Source organism: Nicotiana attenuata, unplaced genomic scaffold (assembly GCF_001879085.1).
Source record: "Nicotiana attenuata strain UT unplaced genomic scaffold, NIATTr2, whole genome shotgun sequence".
Classification (NCBI taxonomy): domain Eukaryota; kingdom Viridiplantae; phylum Streptophyta; class Magnoliopsida; order Solanales; family Solanaceae; genus Nicotiana; species Nicotiana attenuata.
The window spans coordinates 105,749-124,435 of NW_017672366.1; the positions used below are offsets into that span (position 1 = coordinate 105,749).

The following is an 18,687-nucleotide window of genomic DNA, read 5'->3' on the forward strand; positions in this document are numbered from 1 at the left end:
CATTCTTGAATTCTTATCGTTCGACATTGATTCAGCTTGAAATGTAATTCTTGAAATTCCTTCCACACGTTCGTATGCGCGCATGAGCGCTCGGTATCATATGTGCACCGACGACTTGTGATTCCCTGAACGAGGGGTGAGATATAATTTCTGTGTGTTAAAGTTGGGCCAGTCTGGAGGACTTGAGGCCAGGTTTCGCCTTATAGCTTGAACACTGAGGTGTTGATTGTGTGAGCACGTGCTTTTGGGATTTGTATGTTCGGTAGTGTCCCTATTGGTGGAAGTAATGGCTGGATGGCTACGTGATGAGTATGATGTGACTGCGAGATGTGTTCATATAATTTGGATGTGACGAGGAGAGTCTGCTCGAGGGTAAAAAGAACTATTTGGTGTTTGATTTTCATCTTTATTTGATGTATAGACCCGAGTTATGGGTGTGTTGAAGGTTCTTTTCATGTTGTTTAGTTGGGGAGTAAAGTAGATTTCATGTCATGATATGAATTCGGTCTCAAGAAGATTAAGTGATTATGCCAATAATTTTTATTTTAAATGTTATAAAAAAAGGTAGAGAAAACTATGTTAAAGTAATGGTAAAATTAAATATTATCATTATGAATACTAATAAGATTAAATAAATAAAAAAGATAAAAATAAAAAAGATATATGATAAGAGAGGAAATATTATAAAACTATTTTTGTGTTTTTAAACTTATGTTTTAAAATAAAAATTAAAAATTGACCAAAATCCTATTAAAATGAAAATAAGTAAATGTTTTTAAAATACTGCTTTTTAAAAGTTGCGCGTGTAAAAAGTTACGTGCTTACAAATATGGATTTAATTTACATGAGATACAACAACATAAATTAACCACACAAAATTAAGAAGGACTAACCTAAATAACTGTTTACTCAATCACTTAAATTACAAATAGCCAACGAATGTATAAAATATATATAAATCAATATATAATGTGTGTTTAATTATATATAATTAATCTACAATTTACGTATACTAGATAGAAAAGGTAAACAATGAATTCAACCGGCTATTTGTGTAAAGATCCCCAGATGGTAGAAATGACACCAGGTACCCTAAAGGACTGCTATTTAGATATTAGTTGCGTCCTAAATTTTAGTTTTTCGGAATAAAAAATATCCTAAATTGTCTTGAAGTTAAGATTCTTAATTTAAAATTTCAAAACAAAATAAGTACTAGCTAATCTCTAAATATCACGCCGAAAATGACTATCTGTGCACTTGTATTTTGAACGTGGATTGGGTCCTAATTGGCCCAACGTATACTTGGATCTGGATAATTTGGACAAAGCAACATGTCATGATCCAGTTTGTTCAACATAAAATTATTTTTTATTTTTATTTTCTTTATATTTTAATTAATTACCAAATCAAGCTTGGTTTTTTTAAAAAAAATCTTATCATGGTTATGCAAATTTGGACGACATATATAGTCCAAATTCACTTAAAAGTGAGTTTACTTATGCGGTGGTAAAATTAAATTAAAACTAGACTAGCTATATTTCATGCTGTGGTAAACCTTTATGTATGCTGTGTTACTGCTCCACTGTCTCTTTCCATCGTCGTGAGCTGAGGATCTATCGAAAACAGCCTCTCTACTCCTCCGGAGTAAGGTTAAGATCTGTGTACACACTAACCTCCTCAGACCCCACGCGTGGGATTCCACTAGGTTATTATTGTTGTTGTCAATTAACACAAAACACATAGATATCCGATATAAGGACCCTTTTTTTTTCACTCTATCGATACCTATAGGTAAAAAAATTCATTTTGCACCTCACATAACTAACACTAATTGTGTGAGATTTTTTTTCTCTTACAAGTTGATTGTCTTAAATGCCACACATAAAGTGATAGTGATAGTTGTTCAAAATAATTTCTCCCTGTAAATCGCATACTAGGTACGAGTGCGTTTTTAGAGGCTGGGCCTTCAATTGTTCTGACCCAAAAGAAAGCCCAGTAACATAACCCTAGGTTTCACCATATATATATATAAGCATGCCACAGAAGGCGAAAAACCCTATACCGCATATCGCTTGCAAAATCTAACGGCGAACTAGAGCTTAGTGGTTCTGTCTGCTAAGCTTTCAAAACTTCGAAAGCAAAGATGGCTACTCAGATTAGCAAGAAGCGAAAGGTTTGTAATTTGTTTTCAGCATGTGTGTATAGATATCACATTTGTGAATTTTTTTGAAAAGTTACTAATACATTTGGCCGTTTCAGTTTGTTGCCGATGGCGTGTTCTTCGCCGAGCTGAACGAGGTGTTGACACGTGAGTTGGCTGAGGATGGATACTCTGGAGTGGAGGTTAGGGTTACTCCAATGAGGACTGAAATCATCATCAGAGCCACTCGTACCCAGAATGTTCTCGGTAGTCCCTCTAACTTGTCTTCGTTAAGAATTTATATTGCAGTTGTTACTCATTTTTGACGTGAACTGTTATTTATGTGGCAATTTGTGTTTGATTATCTTATTGCTAGTTGTAAAGTTCTTAGTTATAATTATCTGCGTGTTAACTTCCAGATCCAATTGATTGCGTATGTTTAAAATGAAGTTTTGGCCTTATGTCATCTCCCGGAGTATGCTTCTGTATTAGTGGTTCGATTGGATAATAATCGCTTCGTCCCATTTTATGTGATATAGACATTTGTGTGGCTAAAAATCATTTCATTAAGGTAAAACTACACGCGTAAAGTCAAATTGTTTAGCGTTTTATATGAAAGATGTTCGTATGGCAAACAATCATTTCATTAAGGTAAAGTGACTAGTTTAAAGTTAATTGTTTAGCATTTGATATGATATAGACATTTGTGTTGCTATGAAAAATCTAATTAAGGTAAAATGACATTTAAAGTTGAATTGTTTAGAAAGATAAAATATATCATTCTTTCAGGACGTATTAAAATGTAAAAGTGTCTTATTAATTGGGATTGATGGGAGTATGCTTTTGGGAAGATACAGAGAAGATTTTAGAGGGTGAAAGAGAATGATTAGTGCTACTTATATCCTTATTACAGAGAAGATTTTAGAGGGTGAAAGAGAATGATTAGTGCTACTTATATCCTTATTTGGAGTTCCTTTTTATTTTCTAAATAAAGGAACAAGCACGGAGGAAAAGTGATGAATAAGTTGTTCTCATCATGTATTTGGTCATATATTTCCTTGAATTAATTCTGTGGTGCAATGCTCCTCCTTTCCTTTGACAAGTACTGTGTATCGAATGGATTTAAGTCTTGTTGATAGTAATCTGAATACATTTCGTGTGTGCGGTTGATTATTGGTACATTTGGTTTTATTATTAGGTGAGAAGGGAAGGAGGATCAGGGAGTTGACATCAGTTGTCCAGAAGAGATTCAACTTTAAAGAGGGCACTGTTGAGCTGTATGCTGAGAAGGTTAACAACAGAGGACTGTGTGCTGTTGCTCAGGCTGAGTCACTTCGATACAAGCTCCTTGGTGGTCTTGCTGTTAGAAGGTAATTTTCAATCTATCTGCCATATGTTACCTTTTGCTTTGTGCTAGTGACTTGTGCTTTTCCACTTTGTTTTTCTAACTTGTAATGCTTTACTTTCTCCTCCTTTCCTAGTGACTTGTGACTTTACTTTCTGCAATGCTTTCCCCTGTTAAAACATTATTGTCTCTACATGTCTCGTGTCTTTTTCAATTTTTGTTCATTAATTTATGTTCTTCACGAGCTATGGTGTAATGTTTGTATAAGAAGAGCAATATCTTGGATCTCTTAGAAGGTTCTATGTCATCCACAAAGCAAATTGGTTTTCTAATACCAATCATGTGTCGGATGATGACTAGAGTTATAGTCCTCCATGCCATCATTCTCATGATGTAATTAGTCTTATGCAGTAATTTTGGCGAGGACATATTTGTAAATAATGTTTCGTTGTGTTATCTTGGAACTAGGTATCTTGATCGCCTGTGCTTGTCATCTATAAAGCAAATAGGTTTACCTTGTACTAAATTTGTGTCGGAAGATGACTATATCAGCTGAAGCATGCTAAAGACATTTTCTGAGTTGTAACTTCATACACCTCTAGCCTTGGTTTGCAACATGCTTAATTTGTTTCCAATATGTGTTTCTATGTGCAATTTAGTTCTCCATGCCTCCTGTCATCTATAAAGCAAATAGGTTTGCCTTGGTACTAAATTTGTGTCGGAAGATGACTATATCAGCTGAAGCAGGCTAAAGATATTTTCTGAGATGTATCTTCTTACACCTTTGACCTTGGTTTGCAACATGCTTAATTTGTTTCCATATGTGTTTCTATGTGCAATTTAGTCCTCCATGCCTCCTGTCATCTATAAAGCAAATAGGTTTTATGTAGTACCAAGTTTGTGTCGGAAGATGACTATATCAGCTGAAGCAGGCTAAAGACGTCTGAGTTGTAATTCTTACACCTCTGTCCTTGGTTTGCAACATGCTTAATTTGTTTCCATATGTATTTCTTATGGTTTTTGTTTGACTAGTTTAATTATTTTCTTTGTTGGTCTAACAAGTATTCTCAAACATTATCAGGGCATGCTATGGTGTCCTGAGATTTATCATGGAGAGTGGAGCCAAGGGATGTGAGGTATGCTTCTTCAATTCTCTATCTGCTCATGACACGTCTAATAAATTGTACTAGTTCCTCACAGTTACTTTATTCAGGTGATTGTTAGTGGAAAATTGAGAGCTCAGCGTGCCAAGTCCATGAAGTTCAAAGATGGTTACATGATTTCTTCTGGGCAGCCTGTCAAAGAGTATATTGACTCTGCTGTTAGACACATTCTCATGAGACAGGTAAAGTTTAGATTGCTTAGCGCTTTAGTTCTGCTGTTCCTGGTGGTTGCTTTTTATTTATTGTGTCATTCTGGTTTCTGATGTGATTTTGATTTTTCTTTTGTTCTTTAGGGAGTACTTGGCATCAAGGTCAAGATTATGCTTGATTGGGATCCCAAAGGAAAGCAAGGTCCAACAACACCCCTTCCAGATCTTGTCACAATCCATCCTCCCAAGGAGGAAGAAGAATACAACATCCCTCCACCACCACCAGTGCTGCCAGTTGACACTGAGGCTCCTGTTCCAATTAGCTAGACAGCTAGCTTCAGTTTCATCATCTTATAACAATTTTCCAAATACTGTATTTCGTTTAAGTTGAGTGTTAGTTTTGTTTTATCAACGTTGGGTACTCTATATAGAGACATGTTTGGAGAATTGCTTTTTGTTACATCGACAATCGTACTGCTTGAATGAAACTTTTGCTCTATCAATTTTGCCCTTTTTCCGTGTTGCGTTCATTTGTCTTCACTGCTCAGCAGTGATTGCACCTGCATTAACTCATCAAGTTTTTTGTATTTTACACCTAGTGTGTGCTTGCAGCAATTTGCACTCAGTGTTATATTAAACTGAATTTTGATATTGGGTTTTTCAATTTTTTTTGAAAAAGAATTCAATATTGTATAGTAAAAGTTTATTGCCCATACTAAAGTTGCAATATTTTTTCAAGTGAAATGCATGTTCCAATTTACGAGCAAATGCCTACTTATTTTGTTCGTTTTTTGGAGAATTTAAAGGAAGTGTGGGGTAGCTTATACGAAATTAAGAATGCTTATATACATTAGTAAAATTGAACAAGTCGACCCCTACACTTTTGATTGGTTAAGAGTTTTGTATTAAAAGCAGAAAAAACTGAAAATTCAATTATTTACTACTCTCTTTCCAGTTTTATTTGGCATGTGAATATTGTGTTATTAGAATGTTAAGGTTTTCCAGCTTTACTTAGACTTGAATGCTTCTTACAAAGTTTCAGTTTTCTTATTTTTGTCACTTGTGCAACTAAAATTCTAGATGTTTGGTATGGAATAACTGGACAGAAAATAATGTAAATGGATCATCAAATAGCATCTATTTGATCTATTTGTTTATTTGTTCGTTGTAACGACTACCAAGATTATATTTTTGTGTGTATTTAAATTTTTTATGCATCTCATTTTCTGAGTTAAAAATGGGGAGTGGAATTAAACATCCTGGATTATATTTTTGCTTATTATGTTTGTCATTTTTGAATGTGAAAAGTGAAAGTGAAATTAAATATTCTGGTGATTTTATTTTCCTATATTCCTTAAGCAATGGCCTCCATTTATTAGTTTGCCATAATGCGACAATTTCCTCACTTCGGAAGACACTATTTTGATCGACCAAGACAATCTTTTATCCTTTCCAAAATCGTACAAATAACAGTTTATAAATTATGAAGAAAGAAAAACATTTTATGAACTGCTAAAAATTTGTTGGGAAAATGGTCAATTTAACGTAAAAATAGCACCCTAACCAGTTATCGGACTGGTCATTCAAAAATAGTTAGCGTTTGCAAAGTCTTTGAAAAATAGCCACTATTTTGCTGCAACATGGAAAGTTCCAGCATAATATACTGGAGATCGGTGCACCTGTGTATGAACTTCCAGCATATTATGCTGGAACTCCAACACGTGGAAAGTTCCAGTATAATATACTGGAGATTGAATTATACTGGAGTTCTAACACAAGTATACTGGAGTTCCAGTATATTATACTGGAGTATTTTTTCCGAATTTTGAACAATGTTTTCGTTCAGATTTATCTTTACATGAAAAGTGGCTAAATTTCGATTATTTTTGAAACTGTGACAATTTTTGAATGACCACTTGTAAATCTGGCTATTTTTGAATTTCACCCCATAGTGACACTTGAGCATCAAGAGTTGACTTTATTCATCAAGGAAACTCGCTCTTTTATGTAGGTTATTGTGGATCCCAAAGTCCTCCTCCTCTACTCTCCGTTAGAATATCTCACTTAAGAATGTAGCACTCATTTCAAAGATTTGTGAAAAGTTCTCTCATCTCTCTCAAAAGAATGTCACAAGTACGGCTCTAAGTATCATATGCTTGCCCCTCATGTAGATCACCACTAATCTAAGTTCACTCGGCTTGAAATCACGTAGGGCTTTTTCGGAATGTAATGAAGGCTTTTGGACTAAGGTTGGATATGTTGGAATAGAACGGGTCTATCTTTCCTTAAGCACTCCACTTTTTCTCTTTTTGGCTCATGTTTCGCTGACTCTTTGAGGCATTTTTCTTTTTCCTTAGGGGAACTAGAGAGACTTAACATCACTCTTTCTTGGTCATGATATTTTTTTTTTTCTCCTTCTTTGTTTTCTCCATGCTTTGCATCGTTACATTTCTTTGAATCCGTTCAACTTTTCAACATATTCANTATATATATTTGTGTTTCACAATATTTGTTTTTTTTAAATATCAAGAAAGAATTAACATCTTTTTTTTTTTCAAAGTTGCTCCTAAATAAAGAGCCTAGGAGTATACGTTGTATTTTCAATGAATAAATTAAAGTTATTATGGTCAATTACACTGTTAATTAATACTAAAATTTGGATTCTTTAATATGTGTGAAAACAACCAAAAAATTAGTTAAAGTGGACCGAAGGGAATATGTACTTGTTAAAAAAAAAAAAAACAAAGTCAGTTTTGTGAGATGAAAAATAAATGTTAATTTTTTCGAATGAGTTGATTGTTGACAAATAAAAAATGGATGATGCATTCAATTTATTTTTCCTCATATCCTCCAACCCAAGTCCCAACCACCTAGGACAATTAAGTAATGAAGAATAGATAAAATAAAAAGTAATAACTAATACATTATCCAAAAATTTGACTTGATTTTGAATGTTCACATGAAAAATGAGATCAGATTTATATAATCTTCAATCCAGAAATAAATTTGAAATGATGTACAAATTTTGACATGTATATATCTTTATATATTAATCAGAGTTTATATAGCCTATTGCTCCATATAAAGAGAACTTTCATTTTATTTTATTTTTTCTAATTGAAGAATGGAGCAAACAATTGAGAAAGAAATTGTTCACTCAAATGTCATTTCTGAAAATTGTGAGGAAAATGGGGAGAATATTCAATGGTTTGAAGAGACTCTTCAAGCCGACCTCAAATGGTCTTTAGCCATAAACAGGTAATGAATGCCGAACATTCATCGCCGAAAAATTATACTATATCTATATATATATATAAATATTAATTTTCATGCATATATATTATATCTTATATGAAACTCCTTAACGAAATTCCTGATTTCTTCGTTGAGTCTAACAATGAAATATTGCAGTGTCCTATACAAAGATACCACCAAGTTTCAAGATGTGGCACTTTTAGACACAAAGCACTTTGGAAAGGTTGGCTATAACCACACCCCCCCACCCCCACCCAAAAATTAAAATTAAAATTTTCTAAACCTATTTTAGGATTTTAATATATGGATAATGTATAAATGAATGATATGCAGGTTTTGGTGATTGATGGAAAAATGCAGAGTGCTGAAAATGATGAGTTTATATACCATGAAAGTTTGATCCATCCTGCTCTCTTACTTCATGACAAGTACTTAATTTTTCTCATAGATCTATCTTTATGTCTGTACTGACTATATATTCTATTTTTCGTTTTATAGTAGTTTTCATTTTCTGTTACGTCGTAAGATGGTTAAGATTCATTTATTCTTAACTAGAATTTTCGGTTTATGTACTGAAAATAGAGAAATTCTTGGTATGAAGCAATTTACCTCACCTAGTGGGCGCGACTTTAATATTTTTTTTTTGGACTGATGATTTTTTTTTTTTTTTTTTTTTTTTTTTTGATGATNTTTTTTTTTTTTTTTTTTTTTTTTTTTTTTTTTTTTTTTTTTTTTTTTTTTTTTGATGATCAGTCCCAAAACAGTGTTTATTATGGGAGGTGGGGAAGGATCAGCTGCAAGAGAGGCTCTTAAACATTACAGCATTGAGAAAGTTGTAATGTCTGATATTGATCAAGTATGATTTATGACCATCCTCTTCTATTTCTTTTTTGTGTCTATCATTTCGTTAATTAATCAATGAAATCTCAGTTTGGATTATTAATTAGTACTCCTCCGGTCCAAAATAAGTGATTTTTTGGATGTTTTCATACAGATTAAGAAATCCACCTTTTAGCATTAATTAACAATGAAATTGACCATATTAACCTTTACTATCCCACATAAACACTCCTAACACATATTCCAACACTATTTACTCCAAGGACAATATAGGAAAAAAATAATTAATTCATTCTTGAAATCTGAAAATATCACTTATTTTGTACCACAAGAAAAAAACCAAAATATTACTTAATTTGGACCGGAGAGAGTAATAGATAACTTGTGGAAAGTGTGATAAATTGTGTATATTTGTAGGAAGTTGTGAATATTTGCTGTAAACACCTTACGGCAAATCAAGAAGCCTTTGCTGATCGGAGGCTTCATGTCATCATCAATGACGCCAAGTAAGTTTAAATTAGATTAAAAGTGTATAAATAAAAAGGCAGCTCGGTACACAAAGTATCCGTAGAGCTATATCCCAAAGAGTGTGATGTAGATAGTCTATCCTAATGCAAGCATTAGTCGCTGTTTTCACAGCTCAAACCATGACCTATAGGCAGGGGCGGATTTAGGGGGTGAACACCCTTCGCCGAAAAATTACATTGTATATATAAGGCAAATCTGTTTTTTACCTTTGTATATTAAGTTTTGAACACCCTTAACACAATCCAAAAGTGTAGTTTAGTGGTCAAGGGGGTTCAAAATCTACATAAGGTCATGGGTTCAATTCCCACTAGCTACAAAAAATTTTTTTTAACTCCCTTCGTGGAGATCCTGCCTCCGCCACTGCCTATAGGTCTTACGAAAATAACTTTACCGTTGGGCTCCTTCTGATAGTGTATAAATAATTATATGTTTATATCGTTAGTGTGTATAAATTAAATTATTTGCATTAACCGCTAGCTTGTGCATGTGAAAGGGTGGAGTTGGAAAAGACCGAGTCGAAGTATGATGTGATAGTGGGAGATTTATCTGATCCTCGTGAAGGAGGGCCTTGCAATTATCTCTATTTTAAATCTTTCTATGAAAGTGTCATTAAGTCCAAACTCAATGATAATGGCATCTTTGTCACTCAGGTTCTTTCATTTCTCTCTTCACAATCCCTTTTTATTTTATTTTATATATCATATTATATTATAAGTGTGAAGACGCTAAGTCAAAGTTAAAAGACTAAAATGGCCATGTTAACATTGAATAATAATTTTGCCCTTCAAACAAACACTATTTCTAATCGTAGTGTATCAGAGTCAGTTTTTGCGTATTTCAACTAATTTTACGTGATACCTACGGGATAAGTCTGAACTATATATAGAGCATGTTATTAATTATAACAAGCAAAACTTACCAGACTTGTGATTTTTGCAGGCTGGTTTTGCTGGAATTCTCTCACATAAGGAATTGTTCTCATCAGTTTACAACACTGCTAAACAAGTTTTCAAGTGTAATTCTACTGTTCTAACACTGCATTTGATCTTGTTATTTGATGAGCAATGTTACAATTCCTCTCTTCTCTTGATTTCAAAAGGAGATCTGATATTTTCAAGAAAATAATTCAAAATTCATCTTGGTACTTTTGACTTAGTTTTATAAGATAATCTTCCGTTATATTTTGGATCACTATTTCACCTACCATTTAAAATTAGTCGTCTCATATTTGTTCTCAACTCTTCAAGCTGGATTGACCTAGTCCCAAGCGACGTCACGTGAGACTACTTCGTTAATTTTTTTTAATAATAAATTATATATAAATAATAAGTAAATAAAAATATATAGTATGGATTTAAAAAATAACATTGCTTATTATTATATTCATTTGTTTATTTGTTAATTCTTTTGGAATTATTACACAAATAGCCGGCCACATTTACTGTTTACTTTTTCTAGGCGGTATACACAGTTATATACATATTATACATGAATTTTACATATATTATACACCCGCCTGTTATTTTTAGTTTAAGAAATTTGTGTGAACAATTATTTAAGTTAATTCTTCAATTTTTTTCAATATTAACATCGCTTACGAAAAATCCTGCATACTTTACTTTTAATGCTAAGCTATGTAACGATGTCATATTGCAGATGTTATAGCTTACACAGCTCACGTACCATCTTTTGCTGATACACGTGGATGGGTTTTGGTATAATAGTCCCTTATTTATCTTTTATTCAAATTATCTTAACCCTTTTTTTAATTTCATAATCAATAGCTTAATTATAATTAATTTTCTTATAGGCTTCGGATCAACCATTTAAACTAGATGCTGAGGTTCTTGAGAACAGAATTAAAGAGAGGATTAATGGAGAACTTCAGTATCTTGATGCTGCTTTCATGCTCTTTCGTACTGTTATGAACAAGGCTGTTGCTACATCGTAAGTCTAGATAATTATTTTTCGATGTTTGATTATCTGAAAATATTTTTCAAAAAAAAAATATATTTATTAGGAGGGGAAAAGTAATTTTTCTAAAATTATATATTTGCTCCAACTAACGCTTAAATATAATTATTCTCTAATACTCAAAATTTTCGTCAAAAACTTTCCAAGGGAAGTATTACATTGTTATCGCAGTTAACAAATTTTTATCGGGTATTATCACTTTTAGCCCCCGTCAGAAACTATTTACATTCGGTAGCCGAAAAAGTAAATCAAAATTGTATAATTTTTGTATATAATATAGAAAAATTATACACTTTTTCGGTTATTATTTTAAGAGTGGCTATACAGCGTCATTTTTCGAAGTTTTATTTCATCATTGTAACTTTTTACAAATATTTGTAACAACTGATTTTTATTACTTTAATTCAATATATTATTTTATGATGATGATTTGCGTAAATAATTTGGCAATATAAATAATTAAAATAAAGAGGTTAGTCATTAATTTCACTCATTCATATGTTTGACAAAATCACGTTTATTTGTTTCTTAAATAACCAAAATTTATTTTCTTTACTTGTTGTAGGCTTCTGAATGAGACAAATATTTTAACAGAAGAGAATGAGAAGTTCCTCTTTGGACATGGACTGCTTGCAGCTGATAGTGTCTGAACAAAGTCTGATCAAATCCAGTTTAATTTCTATGAATTATTTTGAGTGTTATTCAGTACTGTGAGCAAAAGTATGAAACGAAAATACTGTAATGAAATAAACAAAATATATTATTGCAGATATCTATGGCAATCGTTTCCCCTGTTAGAATTAAATTGATATAATATGTTTGTCATATTACATTTTTTTTGTACCAACCATCACACACCAAAGAACCATAGAAATGTCTAATAACTCTCAAACACATAATTGAACAGTTTCAAGTCGAAAATGATGGTCCTAAACAACGGCAAAAAGATGAAAATTGATATATATATATATATATATATATATATATATATATATATATATATATATATATATAATATGTTTGTCATATACTAACATTTTATCAGACAGTAAATACAACATTTTGATGATGGGAACAGAGCAAGAATGTGAACTTGTATTATACTGTTTCTTTTATTCCCAGCAATTAATTTCACCATTGATTTCTTGCATAACATTTGTTTGCAAGACTATAAAAAATATGCAAACCTCTAAGAAAAAGAAGGTAACTATAGGAGAAAAAGGGAACTAAGGTAGACTATAGCCTCCAAAAGATTCTCACTACAAAACGCCAAAAAACGAGGAACAATCATAATGAAGCGATAACTTTTCTTCATTAGGTCGTTTTTGATGGACCCGTAAAATTTTAAGCGATATAGAGCCGGTTGCCGGAATTCATGCAGATGGCGTGGACTATAGCACATGAAAATTTGGAAATTGTCCTGAGTCTTGTTTTATAGCCTTAAAAAGCCAAAAAATGAGGAATGATCATGGTGAACCCATGACTATTGTTCATTAGGTCATTTCTGATGGGCCCGCTAAATTTTAGGCGATTAAGAGCCGGTCGCCCGAATTCATGCAGATGGCGTGGACTATAGCACACTAAAATTTGAAAATCGTTTTGATTTCCCATTTTATGGCCCTAAAACGCCAAAAAAGAGAAACTGTCATGGCGAACCCATGACTATTATTCATTAGGTCATTTCTGATGGGCCCACAAATTTTAGGCGATTCGGAGTTGGTCGCCCGAATTCATGCAGATGGCGTCGGCTATAGCACACGGACAATTACAAATCGTCATGTATTCTAGTTTTATGGCCCTATGCTAAAAACAAGGAACAATCAATGCAAACCATGACTATTGTTTATTAGGTCATTTATGATGAGCCCGCAAAATTTTAGACGACTCGAGGTTGTCCGCCCAAATTCATGCAGATGGTAGCACATGAAAATTTGGAAATCGTCATGAATTCTTGTTTTATGGTCCAAAATGTCAAAAAAAGAGGAACGATCAAGGCGTATCCATGACTATTGTTCATTAAGTCGTTTCTAATAGGTTCAGAAAATTTTAGGCGATTCGGAGCTGGTCGCCTGAATTCATGCAGATGGCGTGGACTATAGTACATGAAAATTTAAAAATTATCTTGAATTCCTGTTTTATAGCCCTAAAATACCAAAAAACGAGGAACAATCATTGGCTAACCCATGACTATTGTTCGTTAGATTGTTTCTGATGGCCCGCAAAGATTTAGGCAATTCAAAGCAGGTCGCCCGAATTCATGCAGATGGCGTGGTACATCACACGAAAATTATTACCGTCTTGAATTCCTATTTTATGGTGCTAAAATGCTAAAAGATTAGGAACGGTGATGGTGAACACATGATTATGTTTATTAGGACGTTCCTGATGGGCCCGCAAAATTTAGGCATTTCGGGATCGGTCGTCCGAGTTTATGCTTATGGCGTAGTCTATAGCACATGAAAATTTGCAAATGATTTAGAATTTTTATTTTCTGGCCCTAAAACGGCAAAAAATAAGGAACGATCATGGCGAACCTATGCTATTGTTCATTAGGTCGTTTCTGATGGCCCCGCAAAATTTTAGATAATTCGGAGCTGGTTGCCCGAATTCATGCAGATGACGTGGACTATAGCACACGAAAATTTAGAAATCGTACTGAATTCTTATTGTATGGCCCTAAAATAAAAAAAAGAGGAACGATCAAGACGAACCCATGACTATTGTAGGTCGTTACTGATAGGTTCACAAAATTTAAGGCGATTCTGGGCCGGTCGGCCGAATTAATGCAGATAGCGTGGACTATAGCACAAGAAAATTTGAAAATCGTTGCATTCCTGTTTTATGGACCTATTACGCCAAAAAACGAGGAATGATCATGGCGAAGTGATGACTATTGTTCATTAGGTCATTTTTATGGGCCCGTAAAATTTCAGGCGATTCGGAGCCGATCGCCTGAATTCATGTAGATGGCGTGGACTATAGCACACGAAAATTTGGAAATCATCTTGAAATTCTATTTTTGTCCCTAATACATCAAAAAACGAGGAACGGTCATGACGAACTCATGACTATTGTTCATTAGGTCTTTTCTAATTGCCCAATTTCTTTTAGACGATTCGAAGCCGGTCACTCGAATTCATGTAGATGGCTTGGACTATAGCACATGAAAAGTTAAAAATCATTTTGAATTTCTATTTTGTGTCCCTAAAACACTAAAAAACAAGGAATGGTTATGGTGAACCCATTATTATTGTTCATTTGGTAGTTTTTGATTGGCCTACATAATTTTAGGCGATTTAGGGCCAGTCGCCCTAAATCGTGCAGATGGCATGGCCTAACGATCGTGGCAAAGCGATAACTATTGTTCATTAGCTCATTTTTTATGGGCCCGTAAAATTTCAGGTGATTCGGAACCGGTCGCTCGAATGCATGCAGATGACATGGACTATGGCATACAAAAATTTTGAAATAGTCTTGAATTTCTGTTTTATGGACCTAAAACATCAAAAAAGAAGGAACACTCATGGCGAACCCATGACTATTCTTCACTAGTTACAGTCATGTCCAACGCATGACTAATGTTAATTAGGTCGTTTCTGATGGCCCGCAAAAATTTAGACGATTCAAAGCCAATCGCCCGAATTCATGCTGATGGTGTGGTATAGCACGCGAAAAAAATTTACTAATCGTCCTGAATTCCTGTTTTTTGGCCCTAAAACACCAAAAAATAAAGAATCCATGACTATTTTTTATTAGGTCTTTTTTTATGGACCTGCAAAATATTAGGCGTTTTGGATCAGTCGTCCGAATTTATGTTGATCGCGTAGACTATAGCACACAAAAATTTGCAAATTGTTTAGAAGTTTTGTATTATGGCCCTAAACGCCAAAAAATGAGGAACGGTCATGGAGAACCTATGACTATTGTATATTAGGACATTTTTGATGGGGCCACAAATTTTTAGGCGTTTCGGAGATGGTCGCCCGAATTCATGCGGATGACGTGGACTATAACACACGAAAATTTGAAAATCGTCTTGAATGCCTGTCTCATGGATCTAAAACGCCAAAAAATGAGGAATGATCACGGCGAACCCATGACTATTGTTAATTAGGTCGTTTCTAAAGGGATCGCAAAATTTTGACGATCCGGGGCCGATCGCTCTAATCATACATGGCGTGGACTTTAGCAGATGAAAATTCGGAAATCGTCCAGAATTCCTGTTTTATGGCACTAAAATACCAAAAACTGAGGAACAAGCATGCTGAAGCATTGACACTTTTTCATTAAGCCATTTCTGATTGACCCGCAAAGTTTTAGGCGATTTGGATCTTGTCGCCTGAATTCATATAGATGACGTGGACAATAGCACACGAAAATTTGCAAATTGTTCCGAATTTCTATTTTATGGCCCTAAAAAGCCAAAAATGAAGAACGGTCAAGGGGAATCCAAGGCCATTTGTGCTTTAGGCCGTTTCAGTCGGTCGTTCTAATTCATGCGGATGACGTGGACTATAGCACTTCAAAAAATTTAAATCGTCTTGAATTTAAGTTTTATGTCCCCAAAAAGTTAAAAAAAGAGGAATGGTCATGGCGAACATATGACTATTTTTTATTAGGTTGTTTCAAATGGGCCCACAAAATTTTATGCGATTCGAGGTCAGTCGCTCGAATTCATGCAGATGGTGTGAACTATAGCACACAAAAATTTAGAAATCGTTTTGAATTCAGGTTTTATAGACCTAAAACGCCATAAAATGAGGAACGGTCATAGTAAGGGCCCACAAAATTTTTCGCGATTCAAAGTCGGTCGCCTGAATTCATGCTGATGACGTGGACTATAGCACATGAAAATTTGAAAATCATCATGAATTCCTGATTTATGGCCCTAAAGCGCCAAAAAATAAGGAACGGTTATGATGAAACCATGACTATTTCTCCTTACGTTGGTTCAATTGGGCCAGCAAAATTTTAGGGGATACGAAGCCGGTCGCCTGAATTCATATAGATGGTGTGAACTATATCCCTCAAAAATTAGGAAATCATCCTGAATTCCCGCTATATGGCCCTAAAAGCTAAAAAATGAGGAATGATTATGACGAACCCATGATTATTTTTCATTAGGTCATTTTTGATGGGCCCACAAAGTTTTAGGCGATTCGGGGCTGGTCGCCAGAATTCATGCAGATGGAATGGACTATAGCACACAAAATTTAGAAGTCGTCCTAAATTACTATTTTATGGCTCTAAAATGCCAAAAAAATGAGGAACGGTCATGGAAAACCCATGACTATTGTTCGTTAGATCGTTTTCTGTGAACCCGCAAAATTTTAGGTGATTTAGAGCTAGTCGCCTGAAAATTTTGCCAGCCCATCACAAATGACTTAAGGAACAATAGTCATCGCCTCTCTATGTTCGTTCCTCGTTTTTTGGCATTTTAGGACCGTAAAACTGGAATTCCGCCCGATCCCCATATTTTCGTGTACTTATAGCTCATGCCATCTGCATGGGGACAAGCGACTAGACCTAGATCTCCTAAAATTGTGCCGGCCCATAAAAATGATCTAAAGAACAATAATCATCGCCTTGCCATGACCGTTCCTTATTTTTAGCGTATTAGGGCCATAAAACTGGAAATTCGCCCGATTCCTACGTTTTCGTATGCTATAGCCCACGTCATCTGCATGGGGTTGGGCGACCGGACCCCGATCGCCAAAAATTTTGTGGGCGCATCATAAATGACCTAAGGAACAAAAGTCAACGCCTCGCCATGACAGTTACCATTTTACGGCCGTAAAACTAGAATTTCGCCCGATTTCCAGATTTTCGTGTGCTATATATCCCACGCCATCTACATGAGGCCAGGCTACGGATCCGGATCGCCCATAATTTTGCCGGCCCATCAAAACGACCTAAAGAACAATAATCATCGCCTCGCCATGACCGTTCCTCATTTCTTAGCGTATTAGGGCCATAAAACTCGAATTTCGCCTGTCCTTGATTTTCGTGTCCTATAGCCCACGCCATGTGCATGGGCCAGGGTAATTGGACCCGAATCGCCTAAAATTTTGATGGATTATAGAAAATGACCTAAGGAACAATAGTCATCGTCTCGCCATAACCGTTCTTCGTATTTCGGCGTTTTAGGCCCATAAAACTGAAATTCCGCCCAATTTACAGATTTTCGTGTGCTTATAGCCCACGCCATCATCATGGGGCCGAGCGACCGCACCTAGATCGCCTAAAAATTTTCTGGCCCATCAAAAATAACCTAAGGAGCAATAGTCATCGCCTATCTATGACCGGTCCTTATTTTTTCACGTTTTAAGGCCATAAAATTGGAATTTCGCCCGATTTCCAGATTTTCGTGTGCTACAGCCCACGCCAACTGCATGGGGCGAGCGACCGGACTCGGATCGCCTATAATTTTGCTTGCCCATCAAAAATGACCTAAGGAACAATAGTCATCGCCTTACCATGACCGTTACCCGTTTTTGGCATTTTAGAGCCATAAAAACTAAAATTTTGCTCGATTCTAATTTCATGTGCTATAGCCCACGCCATTTCCAGGGGACCGGGCGATCACACCCGGATTGCCTAAAATTTTGCCAGCCCATCAAAAATATCATAAGGAACAATAGTCATCGCCTCACCATGATCGTTCCTAGATTTCTAGCGTTTTAGGGCAATAAAACTGGAATTTTTCCCGATTCCCATATTTTTATGTGCTAGCCCACGCCATCTACATGGGCCCGGACGACCGGAACGGATCACCTAAAATTATGCCGTCTCATAAAAAAATGACCTAATTAATAATAGTTATCGTCTAGCCTTGATCAATCCTCTTTTTCGGCATTTTTGGGCCATAAAACTGGAATTTCGCTTGATTCCCAGATATTCGTGTGCTATAGCCCACGCTATATGCATGGGCTCGGGCGAACAAACCTGGATAGCTTAGAATTTTGCTGGCCGATCAAAAGAAGACCTAATAAAAAATAGTCATCGTCTCGCTATGACCGTTCCGGGTCCACGCCATCAGCATGGGCCCGGACAATCGAAACCGATCGCCTATAATTTTGTCGGCACATAAAAACAACCTAAAGAACAATAGTCATCGCCTCTCCATGATCGTTCCTTATTTTTTGGAATTATTGGGCCATAAAACTCGAATTCTGCCCGATTCCTAGAATTTCGTGTGCTATGGCCCACGCCATTTGCATGGGGCTGGACGATCGGACCTGGGTTGCCTAATTTTTTTTTGGCCCATCAAAAACTACCTATGGAACAATAGTC

The 18,687-nt window shown here is 35.1% G+C and overlaps 2 protein-coding genes across 2 annotated transcripts; both read left to right on the forward strand.

Moving 5' to 3' along the window:
- Positions 1-2,041: 2,041 nt before the first annotated feature.
- On the forward strand, positions 2,042-5,314 carry LOC109212935 (40S ribosomal protein S3-3-like). The gene is made up of 6 exons (XM_019376666.1): positions 2,042-2,173; positions 2,260-2,407; positions 3,339-3,510; positions 4,567-4,621; positions 4,699-4,830; positions 4,942-5,314. Exons 1-6 carry the CDS (start codon positions 2,144-2,146, stop codon positions 5,122-5,124), a joined length of 720 nt encoding a protein of 239 aa, XP_019232211.1. The 5' UTR covers positions 2,042-2,143; the 3' UTR covers positions 5,125-5,314.
- Positions 5,315-7,921: 2,607 nt separating this feature from the next.
- On the forward strand, positions 7,922-12,044 carry LOC109212934 (thermospermine synthase ACAULIS5-like). Its single transcript, XM_019376665.1, has 10 exons — positions 7,922-8,055; positions 8,209-8,275; positions 8,386-8,480; positions 8,806-8,908; positions 9,310-9,398; positions 9,914-10,070; positions 10,360-10,435; positions 11,077-11,135; positions 11,231-11,367; positions 11,960-12,044. Exons 1-10 carry the CDS (start codon positions 7,922-7,924, stop codon positions 12,042-12,044), a joined length of 1,002 nt encoding a protein of 333 aa, XP_019232210.1.
- Positions 12,045-18,687: the final 6,643 nt, after the last annotated feature.

What these genes read in the sequence shown, in the direction of transcription:
- LOC109212935 (XM_019376666.1), top strand. Translation starts at nt 2,144, where the DNA reads ATGGCTACTCAGATTAGCAAGAAGCGAAAG. An exon ending in TCGTACCCAGAATGTTCTCG is followed by an intron (nt 2,408 to 3,338) that starts GTAGTCCCTCTA and finishes TTTTATTATTAG; the next exon opens with GTGAGAAGGGAAGGAGGATC. An exon ending in GACACATTCTCATGAGACAG is followed by an intron (nt 4,831 to 4,941) that starts GTAAAGTTTAGA and finishes TTTGTTCTTTAG; the next exon opens with GGAGTACTTGGCATCAAGGT.
- LOC109212934 (XM_019376665.1), top strand. Translation starts at nt 7,922, where the DNA reads ATGGAGCAAACAATTGAGAAAGAAATTGTTCACTCAAATGTCATTTCT. An exon ending in ACACAAAGCACTTTGGAAAG is followed by an intron (nt 8,276 to 8,385) that starts GTTGGCTATAAC and finishes AATGATATGCAG; the next exon opens with GTTTTGGTGATTGATGGAAA. An exon ending in ATACACGTGGATGGGTTTTG is followed by an intron (nt 11,136 to 11,230) that starts GTATAATAGTCC and finishes ATTTTCTTATAG; the next exon opens with GCTTCGGATCAACCATTTAA.